Source organism: Octopus bimaculoides, chromosome 1 (genome assembly GCF_001194135.2).
Source record: "Octopus bimaculoides isolate UCB-OBI-ISO-001 chromosome 1, ASM119413v2, whole genome shotgun sequence".
Taxonomy (NCBI): domain Eukaryota; kingdom Metazoa; phylum Mollusca; class Cephalopoda; order Octopoda; family Octopodidae; genus Octopus; species Octopus bimaculoides.
Genome location: NC_068981.1, coordinates 78,043,921 through 78,070,856, shown reverse-complemented (window position 1 = coordinate 78,070,856; position 26,936 = coordinate 78,043,921). Strand labels below are relative to the sequence as shown.

The 26,936-nt window shown below is 33.2% G+C and overlaps 1 protein-coding gene across 5 annotated transcripts in view; it reads right to left on the bottom strand.

Annotated features, from left to right (window-relative positions):
* LOC106871456 (protein sidekick-1) overlaps positions 1-26,936 on the bottom strand; it is a 648,066-nt gene that overhangs the window by 551,472 nt on the left and 69,658 nt on the right. For 4 of the 5 annotated variants that reach the window (XM_052967564.1, XM_052967565.1, XM_052967540.1 and 1 more), the window contains exon 2: positions 20,276-20,299. The exons of the other annotated variant lie outside the window; for it this stretch is intronic. In XM_052967564.1, coding sequence (XP_052823524.1) covers positions 20,276-20,299 — 24 coding nt within the window. The remainder of the gene's footprint in view (positions 1-20,275; positions 20,300-26,936) is intronic. 5 annotated transcript variants of the gene reach the window in all.

The window sequence follows — 26,936 nt, the reverse complement described above, 5'->3', positions numbered from 1 at the left end:
CCCCAAATCATTTTCTTTTTCTTTCTTGAAGCTAATTGTTTGTCTGAATATATATATATATTTAACATCATTTGTTGCTATAGCAGAAATTATAAGAATTGATACTGAGTAAGCCTGAATGGAGTTCTAAGTCCTTTGAGGATTGATACAATAACTAAAACCTCATAAGAGATATATATTAAATGAACCAAATAACTCATTCCCAATTTGTTAGTAATACTAAATTAAATTATTCAAGATACATTATTGAGGATACTGCACCTTTCTTACAGACTCAGCAAATAAGAAAATAAAAAAAATAGCAAAATAATAAAAACAATAATAATAATAATAATAATAATAATAATAATAATAACAATAACAATAATAATAATTATAATAATTATGATAATGAAAATGATAATGGTTTCAAATTTTGGCATAAGGCCAGCAGTTTCGACGAAGGGGGTAAGTTGTTTACATTGATCTCAGTACTCAACTGGTATTTATTCTATTAACCCCAAAAGGATGAAAAGCAAAGTTGACCTCAGCAGAATTTTAACTTAGAATGAAAAGACAAACGGAATGCTACTAAGCATTTTGCCTGGCAGGCTAATGATTTTGCCAGCTCACCATTATATAATGATAATAATAATAGTGATAAATGATAATGGTTTCAAATTCTGGTACAAGGCCAGCAGTTTCAGGAGAGGGAATAAGTTACTTACAGTGCTCAAAGGATATTTATTTTATCAACCTGAAAGGATGAAAGGCATAGTAGACCTTGTGGAATTTGAACTCAGAATGTAATAATGGACAAAAGGCTGTTAAGCATTTTGCCTGACATGCAAACAATTCTCTGAGCTTACCACCCTAATAATAATCTTTTCTACTCTAGGCACAAAGCCTGACATTTTGGGGGAGGAGGCCAGATGATTAGATCAACCTCAGTACACAACTGGTACTTAATTTATCGACTCCAAAAGGATGAAAGACAAAGTCGATCTCAGAGGAATTTGAACTCAGAATGTAAAGATAGACGAAATACCGCTAAGCATTTCGCCCAGTGTGCTAACATTTCTTATTTCTTTATTCCTTACAAGGGGCTAAACATAGAGGGGACAAACAAGGACAAAGGGATTAAGTCGATTACATTGACCCCTGTGCGTAACTGGTACTTAATTTATCGACCCTGAAAGGATGAAAGGCAAAATCGACCTCGGCGGAATTTGAACACAGAATGTAAAGACAGACGAAATACCACTAAGCATTTCGCCCAGCGTGCTAATGTTTCTGCCAGCTCACTGCCTTCCACCCTAATAAAGATTTACATAACCGACATGGACAAATTTAGTATTTACATAAATCCTAGGACAAAAAAAAAACAACCAACAACCGGACCAAATTTTTTTTTTATATTTCTTGCAACTAGTTGTTTTTTTCTAAATATAATTAACATTATCTGTTGTTATAGCAGAAATATAATATATTATAAGTATTGAGATGAGGTAACCTTGAATGAAATGCCAAGTCCATTGAGGACTGACATAGCTACTAAAATCTCATAACAAATATGTTCAATGAACTTAATAACTCATTCACACTTTGTTAGTAATATCAAATTAAATAATTCAATATATACTCTCAGAATTTTATGTACTTCTGTCTTTCCTACACTACAGCAAACATACATAAAAATTCTCCTGCAAATATTTTATACAAATGAATGCTTCTCATATTTCTATCTTGTCAATGATGTAATTTAAGTGATTAGTGCTTGCTATTAGTTAAACAATTTGAATGTAATGTGTCAATATTGGGACACTAAACATTAATTGTAACAAGGCTTGAACTGTTGACCATGCAATTTGTAGTCTAGTGCCTTAATTTCTCACCTACAATGCCTCATAAATGAGTTAGAATCAACATTTGATATATATGCATGTATGTGTGTGAGAGAGTGTGGTGGTGTATATAGATATGTATATTTGTGTTACCTTGTCTTGTCATAGAATGATACTTGTGAATAAACATCATTGTTATACAGGGAGAATCATTGGTTACCAATATTCTGTAAAATCATGTCTGAGTAGGGGGAAATATTACTTTGCTTGGAAACAGGCTTGAGTTGGTGATAGGAAGGGCATGCAGCCATAGAAAATTTACCTCTATAAACCCATGTCAGACCCATGCAAGCATGAGATAGTGAACATGTAAGTTTTTTTCCAAGTTTAATAAAATATACACCAGTGATGTTGTGATTAGCTGGAGGGACATGAAAAAGAGAGGAAAGACTGATCGAGGAATATGGGAGGAAAGATATTTTGATATGATTGGAAAAGTTGGATGGATGGATGGTGGGGAAAAAGCTGTTGTTCTCTTTATCAGTAACTATATCTTTATAAGCATTGTCTGGAAATGACTGCAATACAATGACAGAAATCAGTCATACACACACACACACACACACAGTAGCAACATGAACAAAGTAAAGAGTTGTCAATGCATCTTCTAGACTGAATATATTACAATATTATTGTTAAGGCTGACTTCACTAATGTAATGGAAATATAATCAACTTCTATAATATATAACAAATGTGTCTATATTATATTGTATAAAATACACACATACACACACATATACATATATAAAATGTTTATAGTTTTGGAATTTCATTTTTTGTTATGAATTTCAATTTTTCAACATTAGTCATAAAAAGCTTTTTAATGAACCAAACCAAGCCCCTTAATTAAAAATAAAATTACTTGTGCATGAAAACTTATTGGCAACTATACTGCTTTGCTCTGATAACATTTAATTTGGCTAACAACATTAGGTTTGATATAAATTTCCTGAGTTTATTTCTTTTTAAATAACTTTGTGACAGGTCATGTGTAGTATATAGGAAAATAAGTGAAGACTATTTTGTTTTTTTTTCTTTTAAATCTAAAATGATACTGTATTTCTTTGAAATAGGCACAGGTGTGGCTGTGTTGTAAGAAGCTTGCTTCCTGACCACATGGCTCTGGTTTCAGTCCCACTGCATGACACCTCTAGCAACTATAGTCATGAACAGATCAAAAACTATAGTCATGAACTGATCAAAAAACCTTGAGTGAATTTGGTAGATGGACACTGAAAGAAGCTCATACATATGTGTGTGTGTGTGTGTGTTAGTCACCCACCACCACTTAACAACCAGTGTTGGTGTGTTTAGATTCCTGTAACTTAGTGGCTCACCAAAAGAGTTTGATTAAATTTTTTTTTTAAAGCACTAGGATTGATTCATTCAATTAAACATTCTTCAAAGATAGAAATATGAGATGCATGGCCACAATCTAATGACTGAAGCAAGTAAAAGATATGTATTTCTTTGTCAATTTTACATCCATTTTTGCATGCTAGCATGTGTTAGGTGAATATACATATTATTGTTTTTACAGCTTGATGCCTCACTTGCCACTAACCCTTACCTGTTTTTAAGTAATGGAGTTTTTATTCCACTCATTTTTAAAATTACAGGCCAACTGACTGAATGATTTGTTGATAAGGAAATGCCAACAAATGTTGCTCAACGACATTTTTGAAGTACTACATAAATGCAGAATGTAAATATTCACTTAGATATATATACACACACACACGTGCATATATATATATGTGTGTGTGTGTGTGTGTGTGTGTGTACACACGCATACATGTATACAAACAAACTTTGTACAGTTTCTGTCTACTGGATTCACTCACAAGGCATTAGATGACCAAAGATTACAACAGAAGACACTTTCCCAAGGTACCATGTCGTAAGACAGGACCCAAGACAATATGGTAGCATAGTGAATTTCATAACTACATAGCCAAACAAAGCACTTTTTTTTTCATTTAGAAACACAAGAAATTATATTGGACTAGCTTGTTTCTCAACTCTTTAGCATTCAGATTATTCTGTCAAATGTATTGTTTATTCACATTGTTTTGAATCAATAATGCAATATCTCATAACTAAGATTACGATGATGTGATTGTTTATTTTTAGAATAACATTATAAGGAAGTTGTGAGAGGTCAGATCTGGTTAGTTTAAATATAAAACAAGTAAAATATTTGGGCTTGGACATAGCCACTTTAAGTACTAAAGTCTTAAATCACCCACCCTTACTGTAAATAGTTACCAGTGGTCAATGAGGAAACTGCCTATCCTGTTTACCATATTTACAAAAGGAATATCTTTGATATTTGCTTTTTCTCTTATCTTTATTTGAAGCTAGTGAGTCAAAGTTATATTTGCACAAGCTGTTCAAAACATTTCCGAGTTAAAAATTTTGCTTGGTGTTATTACAATTTGACATAGGATGCTAACAAGTCATTAAACTAACAGTTAATAATGATCCATCAACATAGTGATAAGAATGCAATATATCAACTGGTCAAGGCGAACAAAACTGCCAGTCATTGTACTCCAATAAGTCATTTTTGATAAAGAAATCATCCTTAGCATCATTATTATACTTATCTTTATCCAACATACTTTGCATCTGCTTTTCTAATTAGTAAGGATAAAACATAAGCAGAGAACAGCCTTTTCCCCTTCCAACTTTTCTAATCAGATCAAAATATCTTCCCTCCCATATTTCTCAATCAGTCTTTCCTCTGTTTCTCATACCCCTCCAGCTAATGACACATACTCACCCACCATACATCCTCCTCTATTTGCACTATATTATATATTCATACAATATAGTCATGTTTCTGGCATGCACAACCAATTGTCCTATAATACAAAGCCATATTCCAGGTTCACTTGCACTTAATGTGTCCATCAAAATTACACTGTATCACTGAACATCTACAGCACTGGCTAATGAAAATACTTTCTTTTACATTTTATTAAGTCATTTATTTTTTTAAAATTTATTTTAGCAGTACTAATTTATGCCATTCCCCAGATTTTCTTTGTACAAGTTAGAATTAATCCCAGTAAGGTTTACTTATATTTTCCTGCTCTTTCATACTTCCATTATTTTGGGAGTCGTGGATTTACAGAATCCAACTCTGTATGTTCTGCCTTCAAATCCCACAGGGGTCCACTCTGCCTTCCGTCCCTTCAAGCTTGATAAAATAAAGTTCAAGTCTCAACTCGTCAAAATTGCTAGCCTTGAGCCAAAGCTAGAAAAATTATTTGAGAGTGGGTTAGCATGAGCACCACCCATTATTTTGAACAGTTTTCATTAGTTGCAAATGAGAAAATTGCTCACACTGGGTAAAGAACCCCTTTGGTCATGAATGACCATGGGATTGCACCTAGAAAGTTACCCTCCAAGGCATAAGTCCGGGCAAGGTTGATTATAGAAGACCAGCAGTTGTTCATACATACAAGCCTCCCCTCTCCATGCCACCAATGTTATCCAAGGGAAGGACAAAGACTGATACAGCTTGGCACCAGTGACGTCACAACTCACCTTCACATGTGCCTGCTCTACCTATCAAATATACAATGGTAAAAATGAATTTTGTCCTTGATGTCTATCGTAAAATTATTTTAAACAACTGAATTATAATGAATTAGAAGAGTATCAGATGAAATATCTTGTAGTATTTGGTTGCATCTAAGTTTTAAATTGAAATCCTGCTAACATCAACTTTGCTTTCATTCTTGCAGGGGCAATAAAACAAAGTACCACCACCCTAACTACTAGGTCACATGCCTTCACTACATACTTATTCATAGAATGTCAGTGTGGTAGTGGTATGATAATGGTGAGCATGCAGATGATTATTTCAGTGTTGGAAAAGTGATGATAATAGAGATGCTGATGATAACATTGATTTCAAAATTTGACACAAGGCCAGCAGTTTTGGAGGAGGGGGCCAAGCTGATTAAATTGACCTCAGTGCTCAATTAGTACTTATCTTATCGACTCCAAAGTGATGAAAGGCAAAGGCAAAGTTGACCTCAGTGGAATTTGAACTCAGAATATCAAGACAGATGGAATGCCACAAAGCATGTTGCCTGGCATACTAATAATTCTGCCAGTTCACAGTACATGTGATAATAACATTAATGAGAGTAATGGTGGTTGAATGGTAATGATGGTGTTGATAGCAGTAATAACGATGGTGGTAGTTTTGGTAATGATAAGGATATTTAATTCAAATCTGCAAAACTAATTACATTGCAACTACAATACATTGATGCATAAGGATGTTGGATGTGCATCCTGTTAAAAAACATTGCTATTTTAAGTCTTGAGGGGGAAAAAAGCAAAAAGCAACATAATCCTGTTTGAATAAACTCAAAGTAAAGATGATGATAGTAACTTCACAGTAACATAAATGCTGGTGCTTAACTTTCAGCATCTGAATCTGGTCACTACTGATTTCTAATATTGTTATAAGGCCAAACACTTTAGGGAAAGGAGACAGTCAATGAAATGGTAATGTTGACTTGGGCAGTATTTGAACTCAGAACATAAAGGGTCAGAGTTAAATACAAATTGGCATTTTCCACCACTCCAGTCAATCTTGAAAGAGATATGTAGATAAGAATGAAAACATATGTGCCAGACTACATCCAAAGATTCCGGCTATAGCCATTTCCCTAGAGTAGCTTAGCAGTTACAGAATGGTAATTTGGAAGATGCAAATGATTATAATGAGTTTAGAGGAACTGCCTCAGAGCAATAATATTGCTGAGCTAATTAATAATTTTAAGGTGAATGAGAAATGAAAATATCATTAAATCTGGTCAGTTGGGATTATTGTCAGGGAGGTTAGGAGTTCCATTTCTCGCTTGAAATTCACTGCTGCCTTACAACTAACACAAAAAGAAACGATGAAGAACATCACCATCCCTTTTCTATAAATCAGAAACCATCATATTTAATTATGCAGCTTTTTACAATAAAAAAAAAAAAATAAAAAAAAAAAAAACAACGCATTATTAGTGATTTGTGATTTGCAATTTTAACATAGTTCTAGATGTTCTCTATTGGCTAAAGAAGTTGTTGGATTGCTGTTTTCTTTTACTTTTTTAATGTTGATCTAGGAAGAATGGGTTGTATCCAAGACCTCTTTGCAGGTCCTCTCAGAATAGTGATATTGATATAGTTGACGCTCTTCATGAATGATTGTTGGGCAATATCTATAGAGAAAACATGGGTGGCAAGAGAATTAAATGTCTGGTCTGAGTACTGGCAACAGTAAAGGCATTGATCGACTACAATCTCTCTCTCTCTCTCTCCCTCTCTCTCCCTCTCTCTCCATATATATGTATATTATTTTGGTCAAGTCAATCTCTTGCTGCTACAGTTTCAGGGAAGTTATAACTTGCCTTGAGGTCCTCCTCACACACAGGCAAATCTCAGAATGGCAAGAGACTTACTTGACCTTAATAAAATATATAATTAATCTCTATTATGTAGAGTGCTCATTCTTACAATAGTCAACACTAAGATATATATATATTTGTTTTGCAAGATTTTTTATGTGAAATCGTGTGTTGAAACAGACGTTGTTGTATTTGGGGATGGTCATATTGCCAGTTTAGCCAAATAGGATTAATGTAATGTAATGTAATGTAATATAAAGCTGAAGCAAATTAACACCAAATATACAGTGCGTGTGTTTTTATTGGCTAAATTGGCAATATGACCATCCCCAAATACAACAACATATATACATATATATATATATATATATATATATATATAATTATGTGTATTTCTTCTATCTTAATGAATAAAAATTCTTCTGATAGAATAAATGGGTTAATAGAAACCAATGTAGCAAAGAACACAAAATAACTGTGGTTTAGTTCCTGTTTTTAAGTCAGGAACTCCTTGAAATTTTGGGTATTTGAGTATATTTAAGAATTTAAGGATTGGAGAAAACGCATGTTATAATTGCATACTTTATTCCTACATATGTTTCAAAGGATTACAACCTGTGTGGTCCATAGGGATCTTTGATATTAAAATTGTAACCTTCTCATCAGGGAAAGCATGGGAATCATCTTAAACGTAAGACATATATATATATATTACATCATTATATCTTTATGGCAAATTAACAATACGTATTTCTGTTAGATGCTAAGAAAATGCTGGCTGTGAAGATAAAAACTAGGAGTTGAAGAGCTGAAATCTCACAACTGGAGACACCAATGAAGGCAAAAATGATAATTCATACATATCTATTACAAGCTTCAAATTGTTTCTTTTAAGCAAGGTTTGTTTGACTTCTTGCTTTAGTCAACAAACCTGGAAAGAAAGTTCCTCAGTTAAGACTTCATGGTTAATTAAGAGTTTAGAATAAGTAGCCATAAAACACTTGCTTTCACAATCCTTGTAACTAGAAACAGGAAGGCGGGAGGGCAAGAAACATGTAGTCATACACCCTGCTAGAAATAACAGCCATATCATGCTTGTACTGCATTCTACTATTGTCTTAAAGAAAGACATGAACATATAATCCTAAATGCATTGTACCTTATACAAGGATGGGATGGTATGTTCACAATCTGAATGTCCTTAATCATAGGTCTTGTCAATCAGAGATGACCTGGGGCTAAAGAAAAACACTCCCCATCCCTATCACCGACACACAATTGTAGGTATTTGTAGAGACTATCCGACACATCTTGGAATATAAGAAATAAAATTTAAACAAAGGAGAACAAAGACCATGCCAGTGGTAATAATAGGAGTATCATCCCAGATGGTGAATTATAGATGGTTTCAAAAACACATAGAAAACAAAAAAAAAAACAAATTAATTCTAACTTAATTCTTGAGCAACCATTCATAATGATTGACAGCTCTGTGGTGTTATTAAAAAAGTTGTGAAAAAGAAAAGAGGAAAAAAATATTGTAATAATAATTTAAAAAAAAATTTCTTTCAAGAAGTTACTCTATTTCCTTCACATATTGGTTGTAGATAGATCTAAATAAGATAACATTATACCTTTTTAGATATTAATGAGAGATAATGTGATACTGTTTCTTTTATAATATGTTCCGGTAAGATGAATTATTTTGTTCTGAAAGAATAATTATAAAAGGGAAAAAGGAAAATAGAATGAAAAAAAAAATACAAGAAAAAAACAATCAGTAAATTTAGACAATCATTCTATACTTTTAGATAGAGGTATAATGAGAGAGAGAAGGATGATAAGCATCTCTCTCTCTCTCTCTCTCAGCACATGCACACATATATATTTATAAGGGTTTGGATGTGGAGTTCTTTGAGAAAGGGTTTAATAGCTGGATGGATTTCCTGTCGTCAACTCTTACCTAGTAACAAATTAGGGATTTATTTTAATCTACAGATGTCATTTCTGAAAGTGCAAAGTGAATAGTTTTATGTCAGCAAAAGAATATCAACATTACCACTACTTCACTCAAGTAGTGACAAACATACATACATTAGGTCTCTTGTAGTTTCCATCTACCAAATTTCCTCACAAGGCATTGGGTGACTGAGAGCTAAAGAAGACCAAGTATTGAGACCGAACATGAAACTACAGGATTAAAAAGTAAACAGCTTAGCCAAACAGCCAAGTCTGCAGTATGAACACACACACATGCACACACATACGTATACATATTGCATACATAGGGCATGAAAATAAAAAGTAGAAGGAAAGAAAATAAGAAAGATAGATAGAAAAACCAATGTTTAAAGGTAAAAAATACAGAAGTATCAAGGTAATAACAAATTTGCCCAGTTTGAAACTCTAGCTTATGTCAAACTCAAAGAAAAAGTTGTTAAAATTTTTACTTAAGAAACTCAGCAAAAAATAATTGAAGAATCTACGAATAAATATCAATGCAAAATACTTTGGAAAAAAAAAGAGTCTTGTTTGAATTGTTTTGCAAATCAGAAATAAAATCATGACTTAAACCAGTAATGATTGCCAAAACATATGATAAACAACACTGAAGCTCTCAAGAAAGGTTTGAAAAAATAGTCGTTTAACATAACAATTGTCTTTTAAACACTTGCTTGAAATTCTTTCAAAACAAGAGGATAACTTTTTGAAGGCAATATAACAAATGTATGTCAGAATTATCTGCTATAGTAGTAGCAGATTGAAAAGCATGCAGGAAGATTAAAACTGTTTGTTACCTCTACTCAAAGTATTTGAAGTGGGTTAATAACACAGGAACCCACAAGCAAAATTGGATGTTGATAATTTAAAATACAAAAGAGAAAAAAAAACACTTTTAAAAATTAATCAACTTCAGCAGGCAATGTATGTCAAGTTCTTTGATATTCCAAAACAATTTTTTTATGATTGCAGATAAAATAGCATTGTGTTTTTTTCATATATATATATTTTTTTCCTTTTGAAACATGAGTGTAACTTCAAGATTTTCACCTCTACAAAAATGGATCTATAATGGACTATAAATATTGAGAAAATATGAAGAAAAAACATCACATAGTTTCTCTAAGTTTTAGAATAAAGTAATATATATATACATATACATAATATATATATATATATATATACACATATATATATATATGGGTGCAGTGATAAGATTTTCAACTCTTGGAAATGAATCCATAATGGAATACAAGCACAGAAAATATGAAAAGAAAATAAGTTTCTGTAAGCTTCAGATGGAAGTTACACACACATACATGTATATAAACTTATAAAATATATTTGAAACATATTTGAACCTTAAAAGGCTTTTAGCAGCAGTTTTTCAGAGAGAGAAGATTCTTGCTCAAGTCAGAATGGAGTCAAAAGACCATAGTCATCTTAAGAGCACTCCTTATTGGACAGGTGATTCTATTTTGAATTTTTCAGCTCTCTTCCCCACCAGATCCCCTTTGTGGAATGAAATACCTTTCAAACATATTTCAACTTGTTTTAAATTTGTTTACACTCAGACACAGCTTTGCATATCTACGCATGAATTTGTTCTATCTTGGCAACTAACATGTACCATCGGTCAATATTATTGACTCCCACTTATGCATACCTTTCCTTCATTGGACACTAAACTCGGCTTGCGAAGACCTGTTGGGCCAAGTGAAATCAAAATCATGATGGCACCTGTACCAGTGGAGCGCTAAGAGCACCGTCCGAGTGTGATCATTGCCAGAGCAGCTGTCTGGCTTCCATGCCAGTGGCACGTAAATAGCACCATTTGAGCATGATTGTTACCAACGTCGCCTTACTGACCCTTGTGCCGGTGGCATGTGAAAAAAACATTCGAGCAAAGTCGTTGCCAGTGCCACTGGACTGGCCTTTGTGCTGATGGCATGTAAAAGCACCCATTACACTCTTGGAGTGGTTGGCATTAGGAAGGACATCCAGCTGTAGAAACTCTGCCAAATCAGATTGGAGCCTGGTGTAGCCATCTAGTTCGCCAGTCCTCAGTCAAATCGTCCACCCCATGCTAGCATGGAAGGCAGACATTAAACGATGATGATGATGATGATATCTTATAAAGGTAATTTCACTTCCAAGTCAAGTTGTCGCTCTTTGGTATCTGATGCTGAGAGAACTAAAAGGTTCACAATACATCCTTCAGTTTAGTTGAAGGTGCTCTGAGCAACCTAAGGTGTTTTGACACCATTTTGTCTTAAGCAAGTCTATTTTTTTTTTTATGGCAACAGCAGTGAAAAATCTTTTAATGGTTTAAATATCTCTCAAATATATTTGATTTTGTTAATTTATTCTCAGTCACTGCTTTATGTATCTATACACGAATATATATATTTAGCTTCTTGATAATACTAAGAGAAATATTAAGTAGAGTAATAGGTAATCCCATAAGGAATTTCAAAATGTAAATTTGATGTCATCTCCCAATATAGCTTGTGTATTTTAGGGACCTTGAACAACATACTTCACTCTATGTCCTACCATGGTATAACAACTAAACAACTGACAACTCAACACTTCAGAAACCCAAGGAAATCCCAAATTATAAACCAAGTTTTCAGTCTCATACAGCTTGCAGCAGTGGAATGGGCACAACCCCATCCTCCAGAGCAAAGCAATAAAAGAAAACAAATTGCACAAACATTAAAAAAATTACATTAACTCCATGTAATTTCTAGATGACACTCAAGGTTTCATCCAAGACAGCAGATCAACTTCATTCAGCCATGATGACTGTGAGCCATAAACAATTGTTTCTCAGTGAACCATAAAAAGTGTTCAGCATAGATATGTGGCAGCAAAAACTAACACTAACATTTATTTAAGCATTTGGTGAATAAGATACTGAACTATTAAAGCAAATTACTATTTAAACATAGCCATTATGTTGCATTCAATACACATTACATAACTCTGCTTTGTTGATACTCTCATTCAAACAAACTATTAACACTAAGAAGGCTATCTATGTGTTTTCTGACAGTTTAAATATGAATATATAATATATCTGTAAAAATTCAGACTCTGGTAAAATAAACGAAAGAAAGAGAGAAGAGTAAAATTATGGAAAGCCAAAGAAAATGGCAAAATATTTCAATATCTTGATAAGGCAATGATTGTCAATTTCCATTTCCAGTTAAGCTGATTTTAGAACTGGTCAGGTCTCACATATTGATCTCGGCTAGAAGAGAGATCAATTTATTATTGTCATTGTTATTATTATTATTGTTATCATTATTAATAGAAACCAACTTGCATCAATGTATTAAACTATATACCAATCCCAGTCCATGGTTGAATTGTTTGCAATGGGAAGTGTATTAGCTTAAAAATATTCATATAGAAAATAACCAAATTTCAACGATGTCAACAACAACACAGATATCATCCAAACCATGCTCACAAAATAGAAAAAATTAAAAAAATAAACAAGTAAAAAGAGAAAGTGAATGGAAATTATTGGCAAACATATAATAAAAATCAATTCTATATCTCTGAAATCGTAAACAAACCAGAATGACTTATAAGAAAAAAAAAATTGAGATATACACATTTTCTGATATATATATATATATATATATATATATATATATATATATATATATATATACATATATATATACATATATATATATACACACACACAAAGATACATACACATAATGTATATACGTTTATACACACACACACATATATATATCTACACACACATATATATATATAGATATATACATACATATACATAGATATATACACATACACACATACATACATACATACATACGTACATACATACATACATACATACGTAACTGTGGAATTGCTGGAATGGGGGAAGAAAATAAGTAGTGTATAATAAACATACGAAGAAAAGGTGATGTGCATTATTTAATTTCCTGGAAACTCTTAACATTTAGATGACTTGAATCCATAAACACAGAACTTGTACCAAATCATACATACATGCTATACACAATCTATTTACAGACTCATGCTGTTTTGCTTAAAACAAAACTCACACACACACACACACACACACACATATTTTAAAAGAAATCTGAATAAGAAGAAGAAAAAGAAGCTTTTATTTTTCTCTTTCATTTAGAAATTGCTCACAATTATTTTTACATGCCAGAATGGTTTTTGTTAGCTATATAAGCTTTGAAACATTTCAATAAATTGCTACTTAAAGGGAAGTATTTTACAGCTTGACAATCTGTCTCATATCAACTATTAAACTGTTTAGTGAAATTAGTCCATTTTTATTCTGACTTTCAATTTTGACTGTTTCAAGTGCCCTACACATACACACACATAAATGTACATGTGTGTGCACTTGTGTATGTATATATATATATATATATATATATATATATATATATATATATAAACATACACACACACACACATCATACTTTGAATGATCTTTTACACCTCATCTCCCTATTGTAAAGTTGCTACCTCAAGGTTTGTTGTTTTGCACCCAGTACATGCTGCAAGTGGTTGGCATTAGGAAAGGAATGCAACCATAGAAACCATGCTGAAGCAGATACTGGAGGAGGATGCAGTCCTTGGATACCACTGGATCTGGTCAAATCAGCCAACCTGTAGCAGCATGGAATGTGGATGCTAAATGATGATGATGATAATGAATGACGACAATGGTTACGATAATATATTACTGCATTCGATTATTGGACTGTGGTCATGCACATCACTTACATGGATTTCTTTTTTTTTTTTTTGTTACTGTACTGACACCCAGCTAAGAGCTTTGCGTGAATCACACCTTTTCACTGACATACAAACAAATAAACAAACTGAGGTTTGAGAGGTGTACTTTGGACATTCCATCAAACTCTCCAGACCTTTTACCATGCAGTGTAATTTTAAAACTATTCTGTTTAACTTTTCTTCCCTTCACAGAATTCATACTTTTCCCTCTGTTTCCTATTTCATTTTAAACCTTTTCTTGCTTATTAAAACGGTTCACATTCCTATGTTACTTTGTCACACACTTTACATATATCACAACCTCCATAATGCCCTTTTCATCCCTTTTCATTCATCAATATCTTTTTACCCCTTCAGGTAGTGAGCTGGCAGAAACGTTAGCATGCTGGGCGAAATGCTTAGCGGTATTTCGTCTGCCATTATGTTCTGAGTTCAAATTCCGCTGAGGTCGACTTTGCTCTTCATCCTCTCGGGGTCAATTAAACAAGTACCAGTTACACACTGGGTTGATGTAATTGACTTAATCCTTTTGTCTGTCCTTGTTTGTTCCCTCTATGTTTAGCCCCTTGTGGGCAATAAAGAAATAAGAAACGTTAGCACACAGGAAAAAATGCTCGGTGGTATTTTATCTGTTTTTACGGTCTGAGTTCAAATTCCACCGAGGTCAACTTTACCTTTCATCCTTTGAAGGTCGAGAGATTAAGTACCAGTTGTGCACTGGGGTCAATCTAACTGACTGGCCCCCTCCCCAAAACTTCCGAGCCTTGTGCCTAGAGTAGAAAAGAATATATTTTTACTCTTTGCATTCATACTCAGTCTCACCTCCACACATACATGCTTTCTTGTCACCCACATAACAATTACACATACACTCATATACACACACTCACACATACTCTAAACTACACCACTATACTTCCACATTTGCACATCTCGACACACAACTTGCTAAAATATACAAGCACCATTCCCCCACTTATGCCTACTTACTTTACTCAGAACTCTACTGCCTGGGTTACTTTGAATGAGTACATGTGTGTGTGTGTGTGTGTGTGTGTGTGTGTGTATGTATATATATGATTCATCTGTGTTGAGAAATCTGTATTTTATTTAGTGGCCATTGCATTGTTGATAACACATTTCAGTGACCAAAATGTTTTCTAATTTGATTTGTCAGGTCAACCTCATTAATTGGTTATAATCATAAAATATTTTATATTGACACAACTTTGGAACTGTGAACCATTAAAGGGAAGTAGATAAGTTTCGAACTTGGTAACTTGGAACTCTCAAATTTAATACAGTATTCACCAAGTCATTTAAATACAAATATCGATCATTAAAAATCTCCAAAGTTTTTTTTTTTATACTTTATAAAACATGTTTCTACACTTTCACCAACGGAATATGGTTAAAATACCATTTATTTTATTTTATTTTGGTTTTATCTGTTTACATTTATTTTTGAAAAATCACAATTTTTGTTTTCTTAGTTTTTTTTTAGAAAAGACCTTATTTAATCATGCAGTAGATTATAGAGAAGAGAAACCAATTTTTGAAGCTGAGACAGCCAAAATATAGAGTAAAAGATTATTTATTTTTGCTCCACTTTCTAACCTTGGTTATGAATTATAATTCATTAGAAGTTTAAAAAAAATTGGAATGAAAGAGTGACAAAGAGCAGCTTTTCAGAATGGGTAAAAAAAGGAAAATGATAAACAAATCATTTAGCTTAAGGCATCATTATGTTGGCTGGTTATTAAATCGTTGGCCATATCATTAACTATTGGTGTGATGATGGAGATGCAGAAATCCACTGTTGAAAACCACTCAATGAGAAACATAAGCAGTCAACAGTGGAGAAAAAATATACAATTTCAATAAGTAATCAGAGTAATGAAAATGTCACTAACTCTTATTATTTTTGTTTGTGTTCAGTTTTAGAAAGATTTATTGAAAAAAACGATGGACAAATTTTGTAAGAGAAAATGTAGGTTCAGCAGAATAAACTCCAAAATATTACAGGCACTTCAGTTCATTGAACCAAAGAGGAATAAAAGACAAAAGCTAGTAATAATAATCATGGTTTCAAATTTTGTCACAAGGGCAGTCATTTTGGGGTAGCGGATAAGTCGATTACATCGACCCCAGTGTTCAACTGGTACTTATTTTATCGACCCTGAAAGGATGAAAGGCAAAGTTGACCTAGGTAGAATTTGAACTCAGAATGTAGTGACGGGGTGAAATGCCACTAAGCATTTTGTCCAATGTGCTAACAATTCTGCTAGCTCACTGCAAATAATAATGATAATAATCCTTTCTATTAAGGTGGTGAGCTGGCAGAAATGTTAGCATGGTGGGCAAAATGCTTAGTGGTATTTCGTCTGTCTTTATGTTCTGATTTCAAATTCTGCCGAGGTTGACTTTGCCCCTTTCGTCCTTTCGGGGTTGATAAATTAAGTAAGAACCAGTTGCGTACTGGGGTTGATCCAATCGACTGGGCCCCTCCCCAAAAATTTTGGGCCTTGTGCCTAGAGTAGAAAAGAATAATCCTTTCTACTAAAGGCACAAGGCCTGAAATTTTGGGAGTGGAGACTAGTCGATTACATTGACCCCAGTGTTTCACTGGTACTTAATTTATTGACCCCGAAAGGGTGAAAGTGTTTCACTGGTACATAATTTATTGACCCCAAAAGGGTGAAAGGCAAAGTCAACCTTGGTGAAATTGGAACTCATAAGCATTTTGTCTGGTGCTCTAATGATTCTGCCAGCTCGCTGCCAATAATAATAATATTAGTAGTAATAATAATGATGATTTCTTTTAAGTAATTGTTTCTCGTATGAACACAAGGCCTGAAATTTGGTGGGAGGGGCGAGCCAATTACATTGACCTCAGTGCTCAATTAGAACTTATTTCATTGTGCCTGAAAAGGACAAAAGGTAAAAACAAGCTCACTGAAATATGAGCTCAGAATTTAAAGACAGACAAAATGCCACTAAGCAGTTTGTCTGGCGTGGTAACGATTCTGCCATCCCACCACCTGAATAATAATAATAATAATAATAATAATAATAATAATAATAAGCAAATAAATAAATAAACCTTATTTGCATTTGAACTTAAAAACCGATTTAGCATCTCCAAGCATCCAATCCAACTCTCTGATGTATCAGTCACTTCAACTGTATTACACAGTGTAATCATAAATGTGAATGTGAGTTTCCCTAGAGGCTTTTAAGAGTCAGTATTTATATTCTGTTTTTAGGATAATAAGCAACTGAAAGAGATAAGTTTATCTCAAGTAACCTTCTCAAATAACCTGGGTACTACTTATTCCCAAAAGCTAGATGAAGTGAGGTGTGTAAACTTAGGCTTAACAACTAAAATACAAAATGCTTTCAGTAATTAACTCCAAAAAATGTACCACGAGGGAAGGAATTACTGTTAAGAATTACTTCAATGAACTAAACTATTGATTTAACAATTGCGCCTTAAATAATTCTATTTTCTACAGCAAACTGTGTTGTTTTTATTATGCTTATCAATTTCATAAATAAGTTGCTGTCAAATATTGTCTAACACATATCTACATGAAAAGAATAAGAAAAAAAACCTTTTAAATTAACCAAAGTGATGATAGTGCTGATTTTGTTTTTCTTGTTTGAAAAGCCCAAATTTTTCAATTCAATTCTGGAGATAATCTTAAATTTTAATGAGAAATCGATTCTTATTAAAGCCCCTACCTCTCATCAAATATTATATTTTCAAAGAATGCTTCTGCATCTATTATACATACATACATACATACATACACACATACATATACACACACTCACACATATATATCATCATTGTTGTAATGTCTACTTGTTCATGCCTGCATGGGTCAGGTGGAATTTGTTGAAGCAGATTTTCAATGGCCAAATGTTCTTCGAAGTACCAGCCCTCATCTGTTTCTAACCAAGATAATATATCCCTATGGCTGGACATGTTCTCATAGAATATTGGAAATGAAGGCCTCTGCAAGTATCACACAATATCAAAACAAAGAGACACACACATACACAGATATATATATATGAACAAGAATGTGTAGTAAGAAGTTTGTTACCTAACCATATGGTTCCAAGTTTAGTCCTACTGTGAGGTACTTTGGGTAAGTGTCTTCTACTATAGCCTCAAGCCAATCAAAACTTCATGAAAATTTAGTAGACAGAAACTGAAAGAAGCCTGTTGCATACACATACGTGTGTGTGTCAGTATTTGTCCCTCCACTGCTTGACAACCAGTGGTGGTGTGTTTGCATCCTTGTAACTTAGCGGTTCGGCGAAGAGACTGATAGTATAAATACTGAGCTTAAAGAAAAAAGTTAGTACTGGGGTCAATTTGTTTAACTAAAAAATTATTCATGGTGGTGCCCCAGCATGACCACAGTCTAGTGACTGGAAACGAGTAAAAGATAAAATGTAAACATGGCGACTAATATATTTGTAGTGGAAGGAATCCAAATAATTCTGATGTTCATGCATTTTGAAATCCTGCTGGATAATGTAGTCTAATATAAACTATTTTTGAATGAAAAAAGCAAGTTGATCATGGTTGGAATTTATTCGATGATAAGTCTACCAAACCAGAGGTGAATTGGGTAAAATACTATTATAATTACTACTAACAAGTTCACATTACCAGACTAAACTTTGGCATAATCCTCCAAACATTTGAGCCCCTTGACAACATTAATAACAGAAAATACCATTAACTATTTTAGAAAAGATGTCATAAATTAGACTGTTATTGGATATGCTCCATGCAATAGTTCAGTTTGATAGAAGCTGATTAAAGCTAACTGAAAGTAATAAAAATGATGATATACATTGAAGACACTTGTCTATAGTAAGGAAAGTATAATATTTTATTTGGTTATTAATCAATGTTTTTATATAATCTTACTGCAGTATTGCATCTGCATATCATTTTGTTTCTGTTATTCCATTTCTATTCCAAAAACTACATTCATTAGTAATATTGATCTTAATTTAAAAAAAAAATGTGTCCTCTCCATATGAACTGTAATATTATATGACATTATATATATATATATATATATATATATATATATATATATATATATATACATACATACACACACACACACACACATAAACAAAGAAGACTGGTTTATTATATGTACTTCATGCCATCATATATGACCAGTAAAAAGAGAAAACATGTTTCCAAATACACTAAGGGGTTAGTGAAGTGCAAGAGTTAGTAAAATGCTTTGGTTTCATAACATTAATTAGATGAGACATTTTCCTCAAATAGAATGTTGCATTCTTTTTATCCTCATCTTCACAATTGGGAAATGAGGCTTCAATGATTCAACACTATTGAAATGAAGCTTCAGGAATTCTTTGTGCCTTGCCTCCATGTAATGCATATATTTTTCTCAGCTTCAACTACCCAACTACTCCAAACTTTTGCTTTCCGTGTGAGGTCAGTTTGTAAGGGTTAGTAAAATCATGTAATTTTATTCCTATCTGTAAAAGCTTGGTGAAAAATGCTCGAAGTTGATTTGAACTCAAGATCTATAAACTAGTATTTCAATACTCTTATCTGTTCAACAATTTCACTAGGACATAATTATGACATTTGGTATGGAGCTTGAGGTGATAGAGTTCAAATTCCTACATAATCCTATATTTTGATTATTAATTAACAAATAGAAGAATCCTACTTCATGCTTTTCCTACCAGGAAATCTGTCATGCAACTCTTTAAAAAAATATATACATATTTAAACAAATTAAATAAATCTTTCAATTAATAAACTTAACCATTTACACACAGAGTGTGTTAGAGTATATTAATATAACTTTATTACACTTACCAAATGCTAATTTCAGAAGACAATAACTGTTAAAATTACCAATAGAATAAGTAATGGAAAAGCTAATAAAATCAAAATCTTCAATGAATGCAAACAATGATGATTATAATTGTAACTGAATAAATCAGCAACACTATTATACATTTATATCAGTTGCAAAGTAAATAACCGACAGTTACACATGCAGAATTTACATGCAAACCAACGGCGAGCAAATTGTAGTAAGTAATAACAACAAACAGGCAAGGATCTATTCAGATAGCCTACCTTTGTGCAAAGATGTGATGTACTCTGTAAAAATGAATAAATTTGAATCAACAATTAAAGAGTGCAGACAAATTAATTGATCTATATTAACAATGGTTAGTGTGACAGCAGTAAACCAAAAAGAATGCTGGCACTCACACACACACACACACACACACACACACACACACACATATTAATAAAGAAGACATAATAGAATCATCAAGAGCAAAGCATATAAGGCATGGTAATAAAATGGAAAGAAAAAAGAAAAAGAAAACACGAAATCAACTCCCTGAAGAATAAATTCAAGATACGACAGTTTTGTCTTACCTTATACACAATTTTTCTTTACTAGAATGATATATGAGAACAGACTTGTGGATATAAAAGGAAGAAAAATACCAAAAATAGAACTGACAAGCTATATAATTATTTCAAACAAGAGAAATAAATAGCATTGTATATTAAATGTTTGACCATTCATAATTGGTGACATCCACTGATTAGAGATTAGTTCTATTACCATCAGAAAAACTGGAAATTTAAATTGCAGTCTTCATATTTTCCCCCAGGGCATCACCAATGTTAGTCAAGAGAAATAGCTGTAACCAAGAATCAAAACCAGATTTATCTCCTATTCTACAATACTCATCAAAGTTGCACAGTAAAAGTTGTAATGTTTACTTCTACTCCCACCTCTCTCACAAACACACACGCACACGGTTACATACACACATTCAGTCACAATGGTATTGGACATTGTGTTCAAAGAGGGCTTTCTGGTGGTTGTCTATCTTCTTTTACCAGGGGATTTCTTTTATTCTGAGTGTATATAAATATATGAGAATTTCATAGAATATAGATTTTCATTCTACTCAACAAAAATAAAAGAGGCAAATATGGTTTCCATGAAGGCTGAAAATTCCATTTATTACTGTTTGAAAGTGTCAAGACCTGAAATAACCATTTTGTTGTAGTACATAACTAATGTTTGTTGGTTTGTTTGTTTGTTTGTTTGTTTGTTTGCGTGTGTGTGTGTGTGTGTGTGTGTGTGTGTGTGTGTGTGTGTGCACGTGTGCTCGCGCGCACACACATACACACAATGTGTATATATGAAAAATTCACTCCCAAAGCTTTGGTTAGCTTGGGGTAGAAGATACTTGCCCAAGATAGCTAAGCAAAAGCAAAAGAGGAAGATGTTTCTGCTCAGCTACCTGGTTTCACATTATGTCTATCTTTTCTTTTTTGTTTTCCTTTGCTTAACTCAACTTTTAATTTACTACACTCCCCTTTCATTATTCTTATCTTCCCTATTGCTTTGACTTTATTTTGCCATCTCTTTCTCTCCTTAACCCTTTAGCATTTAAACCAGCCAGATCTGGGCAAAACATTCTGCTTGTTTCATATTCAAACTGGCCAGATCCAGCCTCTCACACTTAACCTACAGTGACATTCTAAAAATATACTATCTCATCATTGAAATCTCAGATCCATGAGATAATGCATGATCAATTCAAAACAATGTGAATAAATAAGCATTGCATCTAACAGAGTGAGCTGAATGCTAAAGGGTTAAACATCACCACCCAGGTTATCTCCAATTGTCAGCTGATCTAAAAGAAAGCTACTCAATCAAATATGGATTTAAAGAAAATTTCATGGATGGATTTTCTGTTATCTGGCGAATGTAAACAAGAAACTCTGAGTAACAAGTCACAAATTCTCACATTTGAGAAAAAAAAAGTGTTACCTCACTACTGAGTACGTTTTTCTGCATTACAGTTTACATTTGTGGAAACATTACTCATCCATACATACACACATAAACAAATATACAAGTGCACACACACACACACACACACACACACACACACACGTGTATACATATATATTAAATATAAAAAGAGAAGATGGAAAGTACCAACAAGAAAATTAATATTACCACAATTGTTTCATCTTCAAGATGCACTGCCATAATCCACATTGAACAGTGAGCATCATGCTATCGTTTCATACATTGCTATGTGTCCATGGACAGGTGTGTGGGCTTTTTCCCATGTACTGTTTGTTGTTCTGTGTCTGAGTAGTACTGTGAGTGTGTGTGCATGTTAGTACAACGTTGACGTGCTTCTATATGCTTGTGTGTGTGTATATAAGTGCTAAATGGAAGTCTCTGATGTGTACTGATGTGTACATGAGTATATCTATGTACAAATGCGTGTGTGTATAATCATGTGAGTGTATAAATGTATTTGCCTGCAGACAGGTGAGACTATGGGTGTTGATGTACATTTGGATTTGTATGTCCTGTGGTGTGGGTGCTGTGGAGCATGTGGGTGTGCGTGTGGTGGATCTACGAGCATGCGAGTGTGCCTGTGTGAATGTATCCTGTGGCTGTATCTGTGTGAGTGCATGCGTGTGCTCTATGGAGCAAGTGTTGATGTGATCTCTGTATGGGTGAATTTTTGTGCTCTGAGGGATGTATCAGTGTATGTAGGTGTGTTTCTGTATGTGTGTATAGCTGTGGGCAAGGTTGTTTATAGAAGACCAGCAGTTGCCCATACATACCAGCCTCCGTTCTCCACACCACTGATGTTATGCAAGGGAAAGGCAAAGGCTGAGACAGCTTGGCACCAGTGACATCACAACTCATTTCTAAAGCTGAAGGAACTGGAGCAACATGAAATAAAGTGTCAAGAACACAACATAGCCCAGTCTGGGAGTTGAACTCACTACCTCACAATTGTGAGTCTGACACTAACCACTGAGGCATGCACCTTCAATATATCTACATAAGTATATGAGTCTTACATACGAAATTTAGAGAGTTGAAAATCTTCAATTTAGGGGAGTGGTCAGACTCTATAAATGACAAGTGCAGGAGAGGAATCAAACAATTTCAGTAGCTCTAAATTTTGTGAAGCAAAGACAATGTGACAAAGAGTGAATCTTGCTTTAAAAACCAATAGGTGAAAACATGAAAGGGTTATCAAGTACATTGGTCTTAAACATCAGTGTTACTGACTAGAGAACTACAATAAATAGTTGGAAACTGAAGACAGACCTCTTGAACACCTGCCTGTATACTACACTTGTTATCAAAATGAGAGACAAGATACAAACATATAAATTAAGATATTTCTTATTAAACTGTAATGTTATTTCTTTCATTTATTTCTTTTATGTCTGTTTCTCTATAGTGGCAAGTATTAGACAGATACATATTATTGAGGCATTGTTTTTATAGCCAGATGCCTTTTTTGTTACTAACTCTTTTCTGTTATTCAAGTATAAGAGTTTTCATTCTATGTGTTTTTGAAAATGCAGATCTATCAGACATTTCGTTGATAAGGAAATGTTAATATCACTAGGAATGTAAACATTCCTAAAAAAGACACAAGAATATACACAGGCATTTATATTTACTATGCACATGCATATACAATGGGCTTCATACAGTTTCCATCAAAGTCACTCACATCAAAGACACACACATACTAAAATATTTGAACTCTTTATGATCAAGCTAATTTTAGCAAGTCATAGTAAGAATACATTGGAACAGTTTGCAGTTGCCTAATCTTGGCTCATAACAAGATTGAAATTTAACCCCACAAGCTCATTACTGCTCATTGATTATACTTTTACTGCTTGTAGAAAGCACAGAATTTAAATAACTTGACCATGAACAGTAAAGGGTTTGATTTCAGCTACAGACTGTAGACTAAGGTTTAGTTGTTTTATTTGCTTTTGGACTATGTCAGTATAATATCAGTATAAAGAGAAAACATCTTTAATGGACATGTCAAAGACTGATTTTAAGATGTCCATCTTGAAAGGCAACACTCACCAGTTACTTTAGGTTGACAGTAAGCATTTCCATACTATTTTGAGTTATATTCTGACCATATTCTATTGTTCTTTTGTTCAAACAATGACTCAGAAAATGGGGTACTTCAGAGCAATTAGACACACACTGAGTCTGGTGGGAAGCAGAGGGTGGCAGTCAACAGCTACAGTAACTGACAGCCCTATAGCCAGAAGTCTGACACCCCTCCCCATAATCAACACTATAGCTGTGATCAATTAATAATTTCCTCATTAATAATTTACCATTTATAGGAAACAAGTGTATTGAATGATTTCACCATATGACAGAGTAATTAAAAAGATTATTAAAAGAAATTCTTGTATCCACCTCTACATTTTATATTTTAGTCACTGTGACCACAATACTCAATTAGTTGTTTGAGCTTCACCGAGTAAATTAAGAGAATACAGCAAATCATGAGTATGTTGATTATATTATGTTGACAAAATATAATTGAATAATTTGAAAGAGAAGAGAGAAAAAAAATTTATATATCAATATAACTTCTATTGCTTGAGAGTGTATATAATTGCTTATTTTCACTTGTTTATCCAAACAGCAATAACATAAGCATCTGTGCATAGTTTAGTGAAATGAACCATGATACAAGAAAATAAATACACAGACACAAAAAGAGAGAAAAAAAAAAGAATATGTGGATGGGTGGAATAATTATTTTTATAAGTTACAGCTACATGCATCTGAGAATTTGTGCAATAGGATAAAAAAAAAAAAAACTGAAAATATGGACATTTGTTTATTTAACAGACAAAGAAAAGCTTTCATTGATTTGTATTTCTCTTTCAACATACTTTTTTTTATGTCTGTGTTTCCTGTTACTGGTATATTATAGGGCTAACTCAGATGTTAGCATACATGATCATGAAAACACTAGCCTTTCCACCAAATAGAGAACAATTTTCATAGTTCTAATTATTCACTTATGATATGAATATGATGGAATGTTTTCTATTATTATTATTATTTTCATTTTTATTTTATTCATTTAATTTTTTGTTTTTTCATTTGCCTTTTTGCTTTTGTTTTTGCAATATACAAAAGCATTGCAGTTATTTAGCCCCAAAACAGCTCTGATCTATTTGATCATGACTGCCTTGGGGCGAAAAAACTGAAATTTATGATCAAAAGTTTTCCAGCCATGACTCTCCATGTCTTTTTGTATACCAAGAGCTACATTATCTAATATGTCCTGTCTTTTTTTTTTTATATCTCATGAAGGTATGGTGTGATTTAAGAGACATTTGGTAGCTATTTCTAGCAGGTTAAGTGATCAATGAGACTGAACTACCTGACCAAGTCCCCTAAAAAAGCAAAATCTGTGACAGTCACACAGGCAGAAGATGCTGAAGCAAGTTGAGAGTGAGGGTCAATCAACCAAGAAAAAAATGAAGAGAGAAACCTGCCTAGGTTGTGGCAGCAGCAAATGGAGACTACTGACGCGCCACCTGCTGTACAGGTGGAGGAAGCAGAGGCAGCAACAACAACTGGTGTTCACATGAGATAAATGAGATGGTGGCACACAGCTATGGCATCTGATATGTTTGCTCCCTATGAGGTCTTTAGATGTGTGATTCTATCAATAAACAAAAGCAAAGTGTGTAACATCTACAAATATTCTTTGATAATCTCATCCAAATTCAAAGCTCATTAAAACATATTTGACATTTCCATGACTTATATTTGTTATTTCAAACTCCTTACTTTTCATTTCTTCAGATTTAAAGAAATAAGTTGATTTTAATCAACATTTAATTCAGTGATTGGCAAAGTCATTAGAGCATATGACAAAATATCAGAATTATTTAGTTATGAGTTCAAGTCCTGTCTAGGTCAACTTTGCCTTTCATTCTTCTGAAGTCAATAAAAATCGAGTACCAGGCAAGTTCTAAGCTTGATTTAATATTCCTTCAAATCTTCCAAGATACGAATGGAATTGTAACATGATTACAACCACTCTTAGAGAAATTTATTTGATGTTGTGCCTGGTAAAGGGAAATCAATATTTTCAATGATTTCTACATGAACTTTAAAAAACAAAAAGGAAAATAAAAATTTATATCTTAATTGCAGAAGGCGCCTTTTTACTATTTGAAGCCTTTTTTTAATAATTAATATTGAAGACATAAAAGCACTAGACTAAGTAGACTAAACCAAAACAAATTTATGTAACTTCTTCAAAGGAAAAACCAAAGTCTTATGATCTTATCCACCATGCTTCAACACTCAGGGTACCTTTACATAATCACTGCTGGCCTCTACTATACAACAAACCATATCAGATGTTATATTTTGGAGATTTCCATACCCTAATATGAAACGAAGACCACTCAACTACAGCAGCGATATTGGTAAAAGAGATACAAGAAATTGAGGACCTACCAAAGCTAAGTGGGGCCAGAGATTCCTGACACAGTACTGTGAAATGTATCTTGGTTGTGACTGCTTAGAGGGGACATTGTCGCTTAACCTGCTGGAAATAAAAGTTACATCTAACCAACCCCAAAACAGGCAATGTTATATATATATATATATATATATATATATATATACATATGTATATATATATATAATGGTCATAGATCTAATGGATTTAATAATAAGTTAAATCCCTCTCTGTTGACCAGAGACTGAACAAAAACATAGTTCACAGATCTAACATATCTACAAGAACACACATTCAATTCTACATTTTGAGTATATGATGAAGCAATATTCTTTTATTCTTATACTTGTTTCAGCCATTGAAGGTTTAATGATGAAATTGGCCCTAGTATTTGTTTTAAATCT